Raw genomic sequence first — 20,123 nt, 5'->3', positions numbered from 1 at the left:
CGGCGCAAATGAAAACAAAAATCGGCGCAAATGAAAGAAAAAATCGGCGCAAATGAAATGCAGATCGGCGCAAATGAAATGCAGATCGGCGCAAATGCAAAACGCCGTCTTATATCTGTCGATAAATTTTGTTTACAATTATCAGTAATTAAGTTTCAACAATAAATTTTTAAAAAAATTACTCGAACATCAGATTTTGTTCTGCACCAAAATGCAATTGCTTACTCGCCATTACATTAATATTTGATAGTATAAGGTGTTTGTATATATGTATACTTGCATACTTGAGTTTTTTTTCTCTCACTTTATAATAGCTAAACACGTGTAGCACATCTACAACGAATTTTTAAATTGAAGGTCAGATTACTATTATAAGTATTCAAATTAATAGAATTTTTTAACATGCAGGCCAATAAATGAACAAACATATTTATAATTTGTTGTTGTTAAAAAATAGATTTCAAATGGCTCTTTTATGTCAAACTTCCCTTTGGAGGTCCATCTGTCTGTCCATATCAGAATAATTAAAATGAAAAAAAAGTTGATAACTTGAAGATGATGTTAAACATCACTGCATCTTTTCAGATTGAGATATTAAAATAGTTGGTATTTTAATATGCAATTATTCTTAATCTTTGCACAATAGAATAACAGCTATGAGGGTAAAATTCAACCTATGCAATAAAATTGAAAATAAGAATAGGGAATGTGTCAAAAGACGACAATCTGACGACACAGCAGAACACAGCACAAATCCACCAATGGGTCTTCAACACAACTAGAAAAACCTACACACGGAGACAAACTTCAGTTTGCCCCTAAAAACCTGTACTAGTTCAGTGAAAATGGACGTCACATTAAACTCCGAAACATATAGTGATTCAAATTTAAAACGCGAGGCCCGCCGAGTGTTTTAAATATTTAAAATTTAACTGTCGAGAGTGGATAAATATCGTATTACACGAGATTTGGTGGTGTAATCTGTTTCTCTAATGATTTTCAAACAATACGCAGGCAAACTTATTCCTTCTTTGCGACTGGTCTGCAAAAAAAATGTGCTCTTTCTATTTGACGTCATCAGGCATGGTCGCCTGTTTTCATGCCGTCACAATAGGAAATTCAGAGGAAAACATGTAAATTCAACATCATAATCGGATTTTCACCAATGAAGAACTGAGATCAAAAGAACCACACGTTGATTTTTTTATATACAATGGGTGCAGAAAGGGATAAATTGACCAATAATTTGAGAAATACAGGTACCATATGAAGGTGAAAAGGAAACGTCACTATCTAAAATTGCAAAATTAACAAAAGGAAATGAAAAATCACCTCTTTAATCGTAAATTTGCTTCCCATTTAACATATAGATATTAAGATCCAGCTAACAGCAGTATTCATTGTTAGTATTATAATTTAGCTTTATCTAAAGTAAGTTCGACAGAATAAATTTCTTTTGTGTATAAACTGAAGTCGTCATTATTAAAAGCCAATATATCATCCAAATATCTCATATAATATTTTGTATCAGATTTTGTTTCGATGGCCAACCATTCAACTTCATTCAATGTCATATATGTTTTTTATTTCATGTAAAAAAAATCCTAACAATTAATATAACTTTCGGTAACAGTTTCATTTAAACAACACAATATAATATAATTAATAAGTGACATGCATGTTACTTCTTCTAGTCAGAATAATTTTTGTTTTTATTTCTTTTCTTTCTTCTTCTTGCCAGCATTAACACTTTTCTTGCCACTAACTGCTGACTTCTTTGAAGAAATAGGTCGTATCATACTTTGTCTTCTTCCGCCACTACCAAGTCTTACTTGTTCTAAAAAAAATAGATCTTCGAGTTCTTTAACTGTGTAAATAAACAACTAAATATCACATACTCCAACAACAGTGTTTTAAAGTAGTCCATTTACATACAATTTAGTTTCTCACTTCTGTATAATGTCATTATTAGTAACTTAGGTTCCAACTACTTCAGTTTTGACTTTTCTGTTTGTTTTAATTGGTTTTGTAGCTTGTCAGGTAGTTTAACATCTCACTTTTGTACTATGAAATTATTAGTAACTAATGTTTCCGAAAAAAATATTTGAAATCCACTACTTATTCAAAAATTGAACAGAAAAGCTGATAAAAAAGGAAAGCTCTGTAAAAATTTAATTAATCCTTTATTGTAATAGGAAATCATGTGGTTATGTTGTGATCATTTATATGGGACAGTGTCTGTTTGTCTTTTTTTTTAATTTTAAGCCATGACTTTGTCAGTTTATTTTCGATCTATATGTTTGGCTGTCCCTCTGGTATCTTTCGCCTCTCCTTTTTTGAAAGAGTCACCGTATGTATCATGGTATTAATAGTATTAAAAATGTGTCTTGGATTGTTCATGTTGTTGAACCTGATGAAGGTAACATGTCTTTCACATAGAAATCATTGTTCAATTTGACAACAATGAAGATATCTAAGAGGTTCATTTATTTCTTATTCAATTTTAATTCTATTGACGAGTTACTCGAATACTGAAGTTTATAATTACAGCGGAAGAATAGTAAACGTATGCAAGAAAAAATGTTATATTGATAAATACCCTCCTCTGCTTGCTTTGCTTTTTTGTCTCTGTGTCTCAGTTTTCCTAAAATAAAGGGGAGAAATGAGACCGTGGTCATATACACAATTAAATCAAAGTAGACAAAGGTAAAATTGAGAATGGAAATGGGGAATGTGCCAAAGAGACAACGACCATAGAGCAGACAACAGCAGAAGGTCGCCAACAGGTCTTCAATGCAACGAGAAATTCCCGCACCCGGAGGCGTCCTCAGCTGGCCCCTAAACAAATATATACTAGTTCAGTGATAATGAACGCCATACTAATTGTACACAAGAAACTAAAAGTTAAAATAATACAAGACTAACAAAGGCCAGAGGCTCCTGACTTGGGACAAGCGCAAAAATGCGGCGGGGTTAAACAAGTTTGTGAGATCTCAACCCTCCCCCTATACCTCTAGCTAATGCAGAAAAGTAAACGCATAACAATACGCACATTAAAATTCAGTTCAAGAGAAGTCCGAGTCTGATGTCAGAAGATGTAACCCAAAGAAAATAAAACAAAATGACAATAATACATAAATAACATCAGACTACTAGCAGTTAACTGACATGCCAGCTCCAGACTTTAATTAAACTGATTGAAAAATTATGTCTTCATCATATGAATATCAGGCACAATCCTTCCCGTGAGGGGTTTAGTATCATACCATCATAACATATATGAGAAGAACCCGTGTCATGCCAACAACTGGTTTATTAATAATAAATGTGTTTAGTTCCGATGCAAAGACCCTATAAGTGAATCAATATTAACGCCAAAATATGCAATCTTTAATGACCTGACAACAGTATCGTAACTATATCCCTTCCTAATAAGTCTATTTAAAGGTTTTGTTAGCTTCTGAGGTGAATACTGACATTTTGTGCTTTACAAAGAATATTTCCATAAAAAATTGGATGTGAAATACCTGAACGTATAAGAAATTTGCATGCTGAGCTATATTTCCGAATGATGTCCTTATACCGATGATAAAATTTATTAAATGTTTTGACAAGTTTGTGATATCGAAAACCCTGGTGTAATAATTTTTCAGTAATACAAAAATTTCTCTCGTCAAAATCTAAAACATTGTTACATACACGAGCGAATCGTACAAGTTAAGATATATAAACACCGTAAGATGGTGACAAGGGAACGTCACCATCTAAAAATGGATAATTAACGATAGGAAATGAGAAATCATCTCTTTTATCATAAATTTTAGTATTAAGCTTTCCGTTAATGATATATATATATCAAAGTCGAGGAAAGGGCAGTGGTCATTGTTAGTATTAGCTTTATTTAAAGTAAGTTCAACAGGATAAATTTCTTTAATATACATACTGAAGTCGTCATTATTGAGAGCCAAAATATCATCCAAATATCTAAAAGTAGTATTAAATTTGTGTATCAGTTGTTTCGATGGGTCTTTGCTGATTTTTGTCATAAATTGTAACTCATAGCGATACAAAAACAGGTCCGCAATAAGTGGTGCACAGTTAGTCCACATTGGAATTCCGATAACTTGACGATATACGGAATCTCCAAAGCGAACAAAAATGTTATCTAGTAAAAATTCAAGGGCAGATATAGTATCAAAGCATGTCCAATTGACATAGTTTTTTTTGTTTATTGCTACTAAAAAATGACCTAAAAGAGTTTGAACATATAATTATATTCACATTCTAACTTTTTAAAGTCCATTTAATTAGGTGTGTGAATTTTGTCTTAATGAGATTGTGAGGCAATGTGGTATATAGGGTAGAAAAATCAAAACTTTGAACAGATTCAAAATCACCAATATAAGCATGCAATTTATCAAGTACTTCCAACGAGTTTTTGACACTCCAAAAGTTATTAATTCCACTATTTTCGAAGGCCTTATTTGAACAATATATAATCAGGTTTTTGATTGTACCAAGTGCACTGGTAAGAAGAAAAGATAATTTAGTAGTGGAACAATGGCTTGAAGACGAAATAAATCTATATTTTTAAGCCAATACATAGTTGGGACTTTCATTGTTTTTGGTTCTGCTTGTAAAGCGGTAGCTAAAAGTTTATGTTTGTTACAGATGTCGTTTTCTGAAAATGGAGTCAGTTGGAATGTTGGTGAATTGGTGATTTCTTTTTGTAGAACCTCAATGTAAAATTTACGTCAAACAATAATGATATTGTTAGCAGCTTTATCGGCCGGGACAAAAACAAATTCCTTGGCTAGTTCTTTTAGTTTATGTTTGATACGAGAAATAGGTTTATTGTGGTTATTGTTAAGAGTAAAATGTCCTTTAAAATGTTGAACACGTATATCAACTATGTTCATTTCTGAATTAAAAAAAAGTCCAAAGATTTTTTGTCAGCTTTTTCCCGTTTTATCCTTTTCAAACAGTAAGTACGGAGTGAGTCGTTGATGATTTCACGACACTCATTCCAATTAATAATTGACGGGGGACGATATTTAGGTCCTTTACTGAGGAATGACTTTAACTCTCTGTCTTGAACGATGTTAAGATCTCCTGTTATAACATGGGAAATGGGTCCATAAATATAATCGGAATTACTGCAATTACATGAAGTAGGTGTATTTTCACTGATATTAACATCTTTACACAATTGGCTATAATTAAACACATATTTCCGGGTAGATTTCTTGTAAATATAACAAATAAGAGGGAGCTCAGTATTTTCAAAATATTCAGGAATTTGTTCTTTAACAGAATGGTACCAGCAATATTTACAAAATCAAAACCTTTATTGACATACTTTATTTTAATAAAATGTTTTTTATGATCTTCAGGACAATCAATTTTAGGAAACAGTTTAGAATAACAATATGCCATTATAATTTGAACGATTTCATACTTAGGACTGCTATATGAAATTGTGTTGCAATCCTCTTAAATTTTATTTAACTTATTAATCGGTAATGAACAGAGCTTTGTTAACAGATAATGTCTACCGTTGTTTTTTGAAATAGAAATTAGGTCCGAAATATTGGTATGCTTGGTCCGACATTTTCTTTGATTGCGATTTTAGAACGGTTTTTTTCGAACAGTTTTAGAAACAATATCCAAAATGTTAACAGAATCGGTTCTTGATATATTGCCAATTCCCATGACATTATCATAAAGACCGAGAGGGTAGACTGTCTGTAATTTTTTAATCCAATTTAATTCAATTATTTTCCGTGATCGTACAAACTTTGAATGAGATTCACCAGGCTGCTTATTTACTACTTCCAAAGGTTGAACTGTTAAATATTTAATAGGATGATTGTGCTTCTTAAGGTGTTGATAAATGATACTTTTGAATTTATTGGGTCTTTTAAAACGATACAGATGTTCTTGAGTGCGTTTAGATAAATATCGTCCAGTTTCACCTACGTACTGAATACCGCATCCCGGTTTGTTTCATGTGAGTAAATAAATAAGACTGTTTGTTTTTCAAGTTATATCAGTTTCAAATTTTAAAGAAAATGTGCGACCATTTTAAATGTGGACCTTACCGTATTGTTGGTGGAAAGACGGGGACATGTAAGTAATTTTTTGGCATGACACTTATCGATAGAAGGGTAACCACGATTTTTATTGTTAAAAATATTAGCGATGGTCGTATTTTTAGATAAGCGATTTTGAAGATTGAGACGTGTAGATACCCTTTGAACGAGTTTAGTATTTAATATTTTTCCATTTCTAAGCTTCATATTTGTTTAAAAGAACGTGCATTATTTAGTGTGTGCATAATCATTTAGCAAAATAAAAACATTCTACCTAAAATAAATCGTTGATGGAGTTATGCCGACAAAACTGTACCGCATTGTTAACATAATTGACTCAATGTAGACTACACATTTGTAATTCCCGTTGAACTTATTCAGAATTAGTCTAATTTAGAAACGCAAAGACGACATTTAGAGTTGGTTTATTTGTGAGTTTTATGTCAAACATAAGATTCTAGATTGTTTCTTGATCTTTTAATTGTTCTTTTTTTTAATTTGACTGAGTTATAAAATAAGGTGATCATGGTAGTATGATTACCAACGAAACAATTATCTACCACATACTAAATATGGATGTGAACAATTTTATGTCACCGTAAGGCGCTCAACAATGAGAAAAACAAAACCGTATAGCAAGCTAATATACTTGAAAAGCCCACATATGACAAAACGTAAATAAACTACGGCTAAAGTGGTGTTTTTAAAAAAAAAAAAAAAAAGAAGATGTGGTATGATTGCCAATGAGACAACTGTCCACAAGAGACCAAAATGACACAGAAATTAACAACTATAGGTCACCGTACGGGCTTTAACAATTAGCAAAGCCCATTCCATACATTTAGTTCTTTTACCCATACTTACGTTCTAAAGATGGATACTTCTTCTCCCAGTCGTTTAAAATTGGTGTTATCTTTTTTAAGGATTTGTCGTCATATACTGTTTAAAACAATGTTATATATAACAGAAATTATGAAGATATAACTGATACATTAAGTATATATACCGAAAGCGTTATTATTGTGAAGCCCAGGTGATCGTGTGGTCTAGCGGGACGGCTACAGTGCAGGCGATTTGGTGTCACGATATCTCAGTAGCATGGGTTCGAATCCCGGCAAGGGAAGAACAAAAAATTTGCGAAAGCAAATTTACAGATCTAACATTGTTGGGTTGATGTTTAGACGAGTTGTATATACATAATGTACACAGCAATGTATCATCATCATTGCTGGTGATCCGATGGATAAATCTGTTGTAGAGTTGTCACTGTCACTCAGACGTACTTTATTAATATAATTATTTTCTGTGACTGTATCTTGTATTAATTTGTAGGATCCTTTACTATAGATAATTGAGCTGATCTATAACAATAACATCTCCATGCCTTATATATCATGTACTGTAGTATGCCGCTAGATTAAAACTGACGATGAAAGGTAACACACGGCCACCGAAAGCTTTATTTTTGTGAAGCCCAGGTGGTCGTGTAGTCTAGCGGGACGACTGCAGTGCAGGTGATTTGGTGTCAAGATATCTCAGTAGCATGGGTTCGAATCCCGGCGAGGGAAGAACAAAATATTTGTGAAAGCAAATTTACAGATCTAACATTGTTGGGTTGATGTTTAGACGAGTTATATATATATATATATATATATACACCAATATATGTTGCCGACACGATGTTTAGACGAGTTATATATATATATATATATATATATATATATATATATATATAACTGATATATCATGAAAAGGTCACGAATAAATACAAAAATATAGCACAGGTCAGTATAAGCATATAAAGTCACCAACAGTTGACAAAAGTTACATGCATATAATATTAACTTACTATTAACTATAACCTAATAAATGTCAATGCATTTTACGCCTTAAGAATTGGGATATAAAGGGAGGAAATATATAAAGCTCAACGGAAAGTAGATAAAATGATCATAACATGGTCCAATAATAATAGCCTCTTTTGTAATTCTTTCTTTACTTACATTCAACAGTGCAAACCAGATACGTGTGCCTCACTTGAAACAACAGAAAGGCACTCTCGAATGGATCTTTGGCGAACAAATCAAACTGTGTGGCATTTTCGTCTGTCAAGTCTATCATTGCTGAAAAATCAAATTACACAGAATGCCTTCGATTAAAATGTGACTGTTGATGTTGGCTGCTTAAAGTCCAGCGATAAACTAAATGCATATTGTGTCTGAACAAGACCATTAACCCTGCTTTGTAATTAGAGCTAAATCCACATGCTAAGCTGGATGTTTAACAGTCCGCAGAAAGACATGTTACTATAACCCGTTACCGGGCACATTATTCTTATTCCGTGACTATCAGTCTTTTGTTCTTTCCCTTAATGTCAAATTCTTATCAAGTTATGTTAGCGGAGAAGCAGCACATAATAATTCTAAAAAATCTTTAGTTTGATCCGGTTGGGTTTGAACCCACAATATTCCGCAGTCGAGTCGACATGTACCTCGAAACCACAAAGAATCTTAGAAACATTGCCATTTCAATATGGTTTATTTAAAACTTGAACTTATGATTTGTTTAGTGCAATTTTGTAAATTCAATTAAAAGGATTGCTGTGCTACTAAATTATAAAATAAACAATACCAGAAAGTACCATGACAATAAAAGTTTATTTTTTTGTTTATGTGTGACAACTTGATACCACCTTCAAATAAAAATGAGAATTATTATATAAATTTATATTAGGCAGATCATAGGAAGGAAATGAAATAGATAAATTAAAAAAAAAATATTCATTCGATATCCAGTTTTATATAAATTTGAGAAATGTAGTACTGAGCAAGATTATGATATCACAGTGCACAATGAAGGTATTTCTGAAACAACACAGAGTGTAATGGCAAGTTCCGAATCGACTCCTGCAATCAAAGACACACACACACACAAAATCACATATGAACAATCAAACTGCATATCTAAGTGTCAAAATATGTGGTCCCTAACCAATAGACAGGGCTATAATTCGTTTTGAACAGTTTTAAGTTAGTTATAAATTTAATAGAATCCCATCTTTTTAACAAAAAGTTAATGCAAGTTTATCAAATTGATGGTTGCTCGTTGCCATTTTGACATTTTATAGAAATAGAATGCGAACGAAATAAACACTGGCACTAGGAATTGTACTTACTGTCTTTTGGAAGATTACACTTCTTATGTATATATTCTGTAAAGATCTTCGTTGGGCAATCAGGATTAACAATAAGACTTTGGTTGTCTGCAAAAAAGATATAAAAAATTACACCGCCAGTTTTTGTAAATCCAATTTTCTATTGAATCAGATGACCCGTTTTCTGTACATGAGACCACTTTTGCCCAATACTGGTCTGAGCCTACATTAGACATTAAAGTACTAAAACTATTATTGTTCTCATCATATTTTTTCATCCTAGATTCATATAGACTTGTCTACAAGCCAGATACAAAAACATATACAAATAAGCAGATGAGATATGGTTTCAAATGAGAACCAGATGCTCCGCAGGGCACAACTTTATACGACCGCAGAGGTCGAACCCTAAACAGTTGGAGCAAGTATGGACACAACATTCAAGCTTGATACAGCTCTGAATTAGGATTGTGATTAAATAGTTGACACAGCATAGGTTTCTGACACATAATAAATGTGGTCTAATAAACTTAAAAAAAATAAATTTACCTATTATGGTCCAATATCCAAAATCTAATTACATGGCCATGGATTGATTCAAGAATTCAATTTTTTATGAAATCAAACGAAGTTTAATTTTGGACCCTTTTGACCTCAATGTGGACCAATTTGATAACAGGACCCAAAAATAAAAAATCTAAAAACATGGTTAGATTTAGCATACCAAAGAACCCCATACATCCATTTTTTGTTGAAATCAAACTAAGTTTTATTTTGGACCCTTTGGACCATAATGTAGACCAATTTCAAAACGGGACCTAAAATTAAAATCTAAATAAACGGTTAGATTCGGAATATCAAAGTACCTCAATAGTTCAATTTTTGATGAAATCAAACAAAGTTTAATTTTGGACCCTTTGGACCAATTTAAAAACGGGGACCAGATTCCAAAAACTTAATACACGGTTAGACACAGCATATTTAAGAACCCTAAGAATTCAAGAATAAAATCCCATTGAAATTGATCAAGAAATAAACAATATATACAAAGTATTAGAAAAGTATTGTTTTTGCCCCTTATTCCTAAACAGTTTGGGCAATAACCCCCAAAATCAACCTTCTTTTTTTTAAATGGAACCTTGTGGAACAATTTCAGAAAGATCCATACACTTACACACAAGTTATTGTCTCAAAACTAGAAAAATACTTATTTTGACCCTTTTTGGGCCCCTTATCCTAAACTTTTAGAACCAACACCCCCAAAATCAATCCCCACCTTCCTTTAGTGGTTATAAACCTTATTTTCAAATTTTATTGATTTCTATTTACTTATACATGTAATAAAGTTATTATCCGGAAACCATCCGTCTTCGGACGACGCTGACGACGACGTGATACCAATGTACGACCCAAAAAAAATTTTTTTTGCGGTCGTATACAAATTATCCACCATAATCCAGGTGAAAAGATGACGTCTATGTAAGCATCAATCGGACACAATACGGCATTCGGCGGATAAGAAACCCCAAATTGTAGTCTAATGTATAAAAAGTCCCTACATGACAAACCAAAATATTAAAAAATCAAAACAAGAAAAATAACGACCTAATTCAACGAAAAAACAAACAAATAATATAACCAACGAGAACCATACACCTTATCGCTATTTGTCCGCCATTACTGGATTTTAAACAGGTTCCCGTAAAATTTTGACGTCATAAAACAAAATATCTGACGCCACAAAAGGATTTAAAATCTACAATTTTAAAGCCCGTTATCCATTGGGTACAAACTCGAAGATTTTAATTTGGGCAGGTGGTGGTTCACTGTTGGGTATTTAACATTTGTGTTTATTAGTTTGATCGCAACCTCGCTTTGGTCTTTTCGAAATACGTCGGCAAGATTGCAGCAGACGAAAATTGGACGAGAAAATAATCTTCTTAAAAAAGTTGAAATAACACCTGAAATAGGTTTGATAAAGGGCTATAAGTTTATTTTGATATACGATAAAGACGGATTGATATCGATTTAATCCCGATGTCTTGAAATTTTAGTTAAAAACGACATTTAAAAACATACAAAAATTTAATGTGCAAATGAATGTCGAATTTAAGTAAACGGTCACAGCCAAAAATAAATCAAACCAAGATTGTGTTAGACATTATATTTTTATGCAATTTGAAAATGTGAAGGAATTTATAACTGTTATTGCCGTACTTTAGTGATATAAGGGGTTTTCAAATCAACCAAATATTTTCACAATGAAATTTTGAAATAGCTTATTGTCAGCATATAAATTGATGCAGTCGATAACTTAGTTCATCTAAATACAGGACAAATGAGCAAAAGTTGTGTTTCGACTCTATTTATTGACAAACTTGTAATGACAAACTTCCGGTTAACGGTGGGCATAAAAACCGGAACCGGCTTTGATAAACTCGTATGTTTCGGATTTGCACAAATGGCAAAACAATCATTTTAGTAAGTAGTAATTGATTCTTAGTTTATATATCCTGAGAATAACACGAAATAGCAAACTATAGGCATATAATCGGAGAGAGATTTGTGAAATACGTATGTTTTTGGATATTCACTTTTAATATTATATATATATATATAAGGTAAAGCACATGTATTTGAATGAAGATAACACATACACTTTAAGTTTCAGATCATGTATAGGAGGTCCGGCAGAAAAAGGGTGCCGACAAGCAGGGCAAATAATGGAGGCGCAGCGGCTGCTGCAAAGAAGTCGAAACAGCAACAGGAAGAGGCGACTGCTAATATTGCAGATAGATTACCTAGAACAAGTGGAACACCACCTGTACAGCTCGGCTCAAACACAGTGACAACTAATGTACTACCACACAGTCCAATAATGATCCCAGCAACACTGCCAGCAGAAACAATTTACCCTGCTCCAGGTAATACAACATTACACCAACCCCTAATTAACACAGGTTATGCCTTACCCATTGAAACGGTTAAGGCGTCAGATGACATAGCGCGAAACGTATCGCAAAATGTCAAACAAAAAGTAATAAATGGGGAATATGTAGATATGGGCAGTTTGTTAAATAATTCACAAAACATAACAGGAGTGAATCAAACACTTACATTTAATCAGGGACAGATTATATTACAACCTAAGCAACAGGATACAAGAATTAACACAATAGGTATATGGACGGATGCCTTTTTAATATATATCAGTATTTATTGTACTATACATACATCTCAGTTCCAAGAACTGTTGAAGTATATGCAAACTGTCAGGTTAGGGGCTAAACGCTATGCAGGTTTAGGATGGAAATTGTATGATGAACAGTTTAGACTACGTAGATCACAGGAGCCTGCTGGATCCTGGTCTGTCATAGACACTGAGCTATGGTTATTGTATATGCAACCAGCAGGTCCAATTAATGGGCCAGAGTTCAATATTGCACAAAAACCAACAAACAATTTTCTTAAATGCTATGCATATAATTATAATGGGACGTGCACCCAACAATATTGCACATACAAACATGCTTGTTTAAAATGCAGTGGGGTACATCCGGTTATATATTGCACTAATAGCAAAGTGACTAACTCTAATAATCCTCAGTCACCTGGGATTGTTCAGAGATTCAGATCAGCCCGGCCTCAAGCACCACAAAAAACAGCATCTAATTTTCAACCCTTTGCACCTAGGCAAATGCAAAATAACACAAGATTCCGTTCTCCTGGAGCATTTATGGGACAAAGGCAAAACCCCAGTCAAAATTAAATCTTTAAGAGAATTACTGTCAAATTATGAAAACAAAACTGATGCAGCAATGTTATTATTGGGATTTATAGAGGGGTTTAGATTAAACTATACTGGTCCAAGGATCTCGAGTTTTGCAAGCAATCTCATTTCGGCAGAAGTTCACAAAACTGAAACGAATTTAAATTACAAAAAGAAGTGCATCTTGGTAGAATGTTGGGCCCCTTTTCAAAAATACCAATTTCAACTTTAAGAATATCTCCTATTGGGGTAGTTTCAAAAAATGACGGTGGATGGCGTCTTATAACTCACTTGTCATATCCTCTAAACTGGAGTGTGAATGATTTCATTGATCCAAAAATTTGTAAAGTAAAGTATTCTTCTTTTGATAAAGTGGTTGGGATGATCTCTGAATTAGGAAATAACGTGCTTTGCGCAAAATGGACATTAGTCAGGCCTTTAGAATTTTATTGGTTCACCCAGCTGATTTTGACCTTCTGGGAATTTTCTTTGATGGGAAATATTATATTAATAAATGTCTGCCTGAAGGCTGTTCTATATCATGTGCCCTCTTTGAAAAATTTGCCACTTTTTTGCATAAAACAGTTGCATTGAAAGCTGGCATTGAGACTTTAGACCACTATTTGGATGACTTTTTCTTTGCTGGTGAAAGTTCAACGGATAATTGTACCATTTTGATGGACACTTTTAATGAAGTATGTAGGCAGCTAGGTGTTCCACTAGCAGAGAATAAAACAGTAGGTCCTACCACATGTATCACATTTTTAGGCCTTGAAATTGACACAGTACTTATGTTGGTTAGAATCCCCCCTGAAAAACTGGATAAACTTAAATTTATGCTTGATCAGGTCTTGTCGAAAAAGAAAATGGCACTGAAGGAACTTGAATCAATTACTGGTTTAATGGCATTTTGTTCAAGGGCTATTATATCAGCCCGTGCTTTTATTCGTCGTTTTTACGATTTGATAGCTTCAGTTAAGAATGGAAAGCCTTATTATACTGTCAGATTGAATTCAGAGGTCAAAGCAGATGCTAGAGTTTTGGCTAAATTTTCTAGATCAATTCAATGGTCAGTGTTATTTTCCTGATAGATTTTGGTCGACTAATGAAAGTCTGGAATTATTCACTGATAGTGCAGGTAATGTTTTATTAGGTTGTGGAGCTTATTTTCAAGGTCACTGGGTACAATACCAGTGGCCAAGTAGTTGGGCTGATACTAGCATTTTATTGGATATAACATGTTTGGAGCTTATTCCCATCGTGCTGTCGTTCATGATATGGGGTCGTTCATTTAGAAATAAAAAGATTCTGTTGAGAATAGATAATCAGGCATTAGTAAGCATTGTGAACAAAAGAACATCAAAATCAAAGAGAGTTATGATATTGATAAGACAACTAGTTTTTCTCACTATGAACAATAACATACAATTTAGGGCACAACATATTGAGGGTGAGCATAATGCAATCGCAGATGCTCTTTCTCGATTTCAGGAACAACGTTTTATGGACTTGGTCCCGAATGCAGACAGTTCTCCAGCAGCAATCCCACAAGAATTCCTGTCGATGATTTCAGAACTGAAATGAATCATTTACTTATAAATTCATTAGCACCCAGTACACAGAAAGCATATTTGCATAGCATGGACATATTTGTTAAATTCAGAGAAAATCATGGTTTTTCTGATGTCTGGCCTATTCCGCTTGATGACTTGACATCTTTCATTGTTTATATGTTTAGAAAGAAATTGTCCCACTCAACAGTATCTGGCTATATTTCAGGCTTAAGTTACTTTAATAAAATCAACAATTTAGAAGACAATACACAGAAATTTGTTGTCAGAAAATTGATTGAAGGAATAAAAAGGTTGGGGGGCCCAAATCAAAAGGACACTAGATTACCCATAACGAGAGATATATTGGAAAAATTATTGAGGTCACTGGCGGTGATTTGCAAAAACGGGTATGAGACAAAACTGTTTATGGCTTCATTTTCGCTAGCCTTTCATGGTTTTATGAGAGTAGGTGAAATAACAGTTGATTGTAAAAATAAGCAGATGCATACTGTAAAATTTGAAAATATAAAGCTTTGTGATGCAGGATTAGAGGTTTTATTGACGTCATCTAAAACTGATCAGTTTGGTTCTGGAACAACAATCGTTATTTCTAAGCAGAAAAACAAAAATGTATGTCCAGTACAAATAATGGCTAATTTTATTAAAGTTCGCCCACCTTATCTGGGACCTTTATTTTGTCATTTTGATGGATCCCCCCTTACAAGATACCAGTTTTCAGCATTATTAAAAAGGTCTCTGTCAGTAATTGGTATAGAAAACAATGGATTTAAGTCCCATTCCTTTAGAATTGGCATGGCAACTACATGTGCATTAGAAGGTATTTCTGATGAACAAATTAAAGAAATGGGACGTTGGAAGTCACAGGCCTTTTTGCGTTACATTAGGATTTAAATGCCTGAACATCATATATGTACATTTATTTGTGTAAATATGTTTCTATATTTGCTTATTTTGTAATGCAGTCTTGAGCTGGCATTTAAATAATATTGTATTATGTAAATAAATGGTATGTCCTGCATCAATATAAGCAAGTAATAATTGCTTTCTAAGAATTGCAGGACATGCTACAGTTTGGATCGTTGGATCCTCGATTATTAAGCATGCCTTTGGGGAAGCCAGAGGAAGACCGGGAGGGGTAAACTTGGGGCTGCAGAGGATGGGAGTAAATATTTGGTGGCAGGGAAAATGTGGAGGTAAAGTGCTGGACATGAAACAACAAATAAGAACCATGTTAAAATATGAAGATCCGCCAACTATATTAGTTTTACATATTGGAGGCAATGATATAGGGGAAAAAAGTTCAAAAACTCTTTGTGAACTAATAAGGAAACAGTTCAGTTGGATGCGTCAACTGATGGTGGACACAGTTTTTGTCTGGTCTCAAATTATTCCGAGATCAAGTTGGCGTTACTCTGACAATATTAATGCCATGGAAAAATGTAGAATGAGGGTTAATACCTCTATAGCATCATTTTTAACCAAAACAGATGGTTGTTACCTCCGTTACCCTGATATAAAGGCTAATGAATTATTCTTAATGAAAGATGGAGTGCATTTGACGTCTTTGGGAAATAACATTTTTTTGAATACCCTCCAGGGAGGATTAGAAATGATCATCAGGAATCTTGGCATTAATTTAACCTTCCCCGACTGTAAATAGATACAACTATTATGTTAACATTTTATATCTGACGTTTCAAGTAAGTTACTAGGAAGTAACTTGAAAGTTAATATATTAAATTGTATTTGGCACAGCTCCGCGCAGCTACACCCCCTCTTTTCAGTGGCGGTTGTCCAATCAGATCAAGTTGTTACCCTGATCTTATCGGACAATTTGGCACATTTCGCTGCGCTGGATTTAACATTCATATATTCAGTGAACAGTAATGATAGCCTCTGATTACCAGGGCTCATCAGTCAACTTCTCGTACCAGACATATTACTTAAATATATTTATATTAGTGGTTTGCCATAATTTGCGGTAGCCACATTATAATTTACATATATATTAAATACAGACATTGATAAATATATTTCAGAGCAAGATTGCCAATTTAAATACATATTATATATCATATATGTTATATTTTATTCAAGATAAAGCTGTGGCCAAATACTGCCAAAACCTTATTATCTATTTGTTATGTTTTGGGCCTCGAGGATAAAAGGATTTAAAATCTACAATTTTAAAGCCCGTTATCCATTGGGTACAAACTCGAAGATTTTAATTTGGGCAGGTGGTGGTTCACTGTTGGGTATTTAACATTTGTGTTTATTAGTTTGATCGCAACCTCGCTTTGGTCTTTTCGAAATACGTCGGCAAGATTGCAGCAGACGAAAATTGGACGAGAAAATAATCTTCTTAAAAAACCCACCACCCTCCCAATGTAAATTAATTTTGTGTTACATGTGTATTTGTTCTGAATGGAAGTAAGAAACCAGATACTGCTTTTAAGTTTATATTTCAGCTTAATTCTGCTAATGGTACTGAGATGGGAGAGTAGGAGACAACTAGAGAACACAATGTAGATGTTAAAGTGGACATTGGCAGAGCACATTTGGCACATTTCGCTGCGCTGGATTTAACATTCATATATTCAGTGAACAGTAATGATAGCCTCTGATTACCAGGGCTCATCAGTCAACTTCTCGTACCAGACATATTACTTAAATATATTTATATTAGTGGTTTGCCATAATTTGCGGTAGCCACATTATAATTTACATATATATTAAATACAGACATTGATAAATATATTTCAGAGCAAGATTGCCAATTTAAATACATATTATATATCATATATGTTATATTTTATTCAAGATAAAGCTGTGGCCAAATACTGCCAAAACCTTATTATCTATTTGTTATGTTTTGGGCCTCGAGGATAATGGAAAAGTGATTGTTGTTGACGTCAAAAGTTCAATCGGCCGGGTCAGCCGGGATTAGCGATAAGGTGTATTGAATAGCAGGCTCCTAATACTGGGACTAGCACATTCAAAATGCGGTGGGGATAAACAATGGTGTCAATATCACGAATCTATAAACAATTGCCATAGTTAAGTTGTATAAGCTATAAAATCAATCATGTTTTTCTTTGGAAAATACCTGTACTAAGTCAGGAATGTGACAGTTGCTTTCCATTCGTTCCGTTGGGTGATATAAACGTCGAGCATTTTATTTTGTTAGGTTTTATTGACTTTGTTTTAAAATATTTCACCTGGAGTATGTTGGTTGCGACGTGTTTGTGAGCGCTTAACATCCCTTAACAGTGGTTATAAAATCACAACATGAGAAAAAATTGTAACAAGAGGCTGTCACAACGACAGCAAACCAGATTTATTAACATTTATTTGTGTCCTGGCAATATCACAAGAACCATTACTGATGAATGGTGAAAGTGAAAATCGTCAAAATCAAATTTGACCTCCATTTTGTCATCAGTATCAACATATTAAAATTTGAAAAGCTTAGATTGAAAGGTTCATGAGTAAATGCAACAACGTGAATGGAAACGCCATTTTACGATCTTTCAAGAACCATAACTCCTGAACGGTAAAAGTCAAAATCGTCATTATTGAACTTGGCCTCTATTTTGTCATCAGTAACAACATATTAAAATTTCAAAAGCTTTGGTTAAATGGTTCATTAGAAAATGCACGGACACGACGGGAAACACCATTTTTTAATCTTTCAAGAACCATAACTCCTGAACGGTAAAAGTCAAAATCGTCATTATTGAACTTGACCTCCATTTTGTCATCAGTAACAGCATATTAAAATTTTGGAAGCTTTGGTAGAACAGTTCATGCATAAATGCACAGGCACGACTGGAAACTCCAATTTTTCAATCTTCCAAGAACCATAACTCCTGAACGGTAAAAGTCAAAATCGTCATTATTGAACTTGACCTCCATTCTGTCATCAGTAACAACATATTAAAATTTGGGAAGCTTTGGTAGAACAGTTCATGCGTAAATGCACGGACACGACTGGAAACCTAGACCATTTTTCAATCTTTCAAGAACCATAACTAAGTCAAAATCGCCATTATTGAACTTGACCTTCGTATAGTTGTCAGTAATAACATATTAAAATTTTAAAAGCTTTGGTTGAACGGTTCATGAGTTAATGCACGGACAACATTTGATTGCCGCCCGCCCGCCCTACATCCCCAAATCAATAACCGACATTTTTGTCACAAAAATCCGGTTAAAATCTGTTGTTATTGGCCTATCTCAGTAGACTGGTACAAAATATAATAAGACAACAAAAGATAGATAAAATAAAGACGTTTATTGCAATAAGCACAATTAGGCTATAGCACAGGAATTCGATTGTAGTGATAGCAGAAAAATACGTAATCAATTCAACATTTAAAACTGGTTTCTGTTTTCGACAATGAAGCATTACACCTTATCGCTATTTTTCCGCCATTACTGGATATCCAACAGGTTCCCGTAAAATTAATTTTGACATCATAAAACAAAATATATGACGCCACAATAGAAAAGTGGTTGTTGTATGCTGTATGCGTCAAAAGTTCAAGCGGCCGGGTCAGCCGGGAGTAGCGATATAAGGTGATCTAAGGTGTATGAATGAAATTTATGTTCATAAAGTTGTTTAAGAAAAATTGCATATTTGGAGCTTGGAATTGTAAAGAACAATCTAGTGATGCATTTTCAAGTAAAGTCGGTCAGTATATATATACAATTCTAACATGACGTCCTTCAAACGCTTTGAGTACACACCCGTGGTAAAATATGAATATATTGCCAGAGCTGTTCCGATTGTTCTCCCACGTCATATATGCTTTTTCATGAATAAGGTACCCGACGTCATAGAAAGATGACGTAAGAATATAAGCAGTTTACGGGAAAATACACGCTAGTGAAACCTAAAATCATCACAACAAGAAAACGTAAACAAACGATGATAAAATCTGGTGTAAGCCAATTATTTTTATACATATAATACATTTAAGTACATTATCATTTAAATTCATCAAAAACTATCTAAGTACGTTATCGAAAATAGTTTAAGCATGTCACTAATTCAGTTTACTCCGTTCTTTTACGCCAATTTAATAGTGCGTTTATTTACGGGAACGGCAAATATTGTCCTCCACCTGTAGCGCTTCGATCCAAAAGAATTGCCGTATATGTCCTATTAGAATCGAAATAATTCATGGGGGCTTGAATATATCTAGATTTTACCACGGGTTGTCCCTTTATGCCGATATTTTACCCCTCGCTATCGCTCAGGGTAAAATGTTTGTCATAAAGGGCCAACCCGTGGTAAAATCACGATATATTCAAGCCCCCATGAATTATTTCTTAAATATTCTCAGTGCCGGTGTTGTGCCGTTAAAAAAAGAACTTTTGACTCACCACCATACTCAACTGTGATATACATTTCTGGTGCCTCTTTGCTAATAAAATGACGTCATCATGACGTAACGATATCGTATAAGTTCACGATATACTTTTGATCTTTTTCCCTCAAGAAAAACTACTTAGTTTACGGAGACTTCGTT

The 20,123-nt window shown here is 33.8% G+C and overlaps 1 protein-coding gene and 1 pseudogene across 1 annotated transcript; one reads left to right on the top strand and one right to left on the bottom strand.

The window, feature by feature from the left end:
- Positions 1-1,563: 1,563 nt before the first annotated feature.
- On the bottom strand, positions 1,564-20,121 carry LOC143047814 (uncharacterized protein CXorf65 homolog). The gene is made up of 6 exons (XM_076221092.1): positions 19,978-20,121; positions 9,268-9,354; positions 8,096-8,215; positions 6,957-7,031; positions 2,600-2,644; positions 1,564-1,837 (listed from the first exon to the last, which is right to left on the bottom strand). The coding sequence occupies exons 1-6, from the start codon at positions 20,000-20,002 to the stop codon at positions 1,713-1,715; spliced, it is 477 nt and encodes a 158-aa protein (XP_076077207.1). The 5' UTR covers positions 20,003-20,121; the 3' UTR covers positions 1,564-1,712.
- On the top strand, positions 13,414-17,443 carry LOC143047809 (uncharacterized; annotated as a pseudogene).
- Positions 20,122-20,123: the final 2 nt, after the last annotated feature.

The sequence above is a fragment of the Mytilus galloprovincialis genome, chromosome 10, assembly GCF_965363235.1.
Source record: "Mytilus galloprovincialis chromosome 10, xbMytGall1.hap1.1, whole genome shotgun sequence".
Lineage (NCBI taxonomy): Eukaryota > Metazoa > Mollusca > Bivalvia > Mytilida > Mytilidae > Mytilus > Mytilus galloprovincialis.
This window is presented reverse-complemented; position numbering and strand designations above follow the sequence as displayed.

Coding starts and splice junctions, on each gene's coding strand:
- LOC143047814 (XM_076221092.1), bottom strand. CDS start 20,002: ATGTATATCACAGTTGAGTATGGTG. Junction 9,355..19,977: donor TATCACAGTTGAGTATGGTG/GTGAGTCAAAAG, acceptor TCTTTTTTGCAG/ACAACCAAAGTCTTATTGTT. Junction 2,645..6,956: donor GAAGTATCCATCTTTAGAAC/GTAAGTATGGGT, acceptor CCTTTATTTTAG/GAAAACTGAGACACAGAGAC.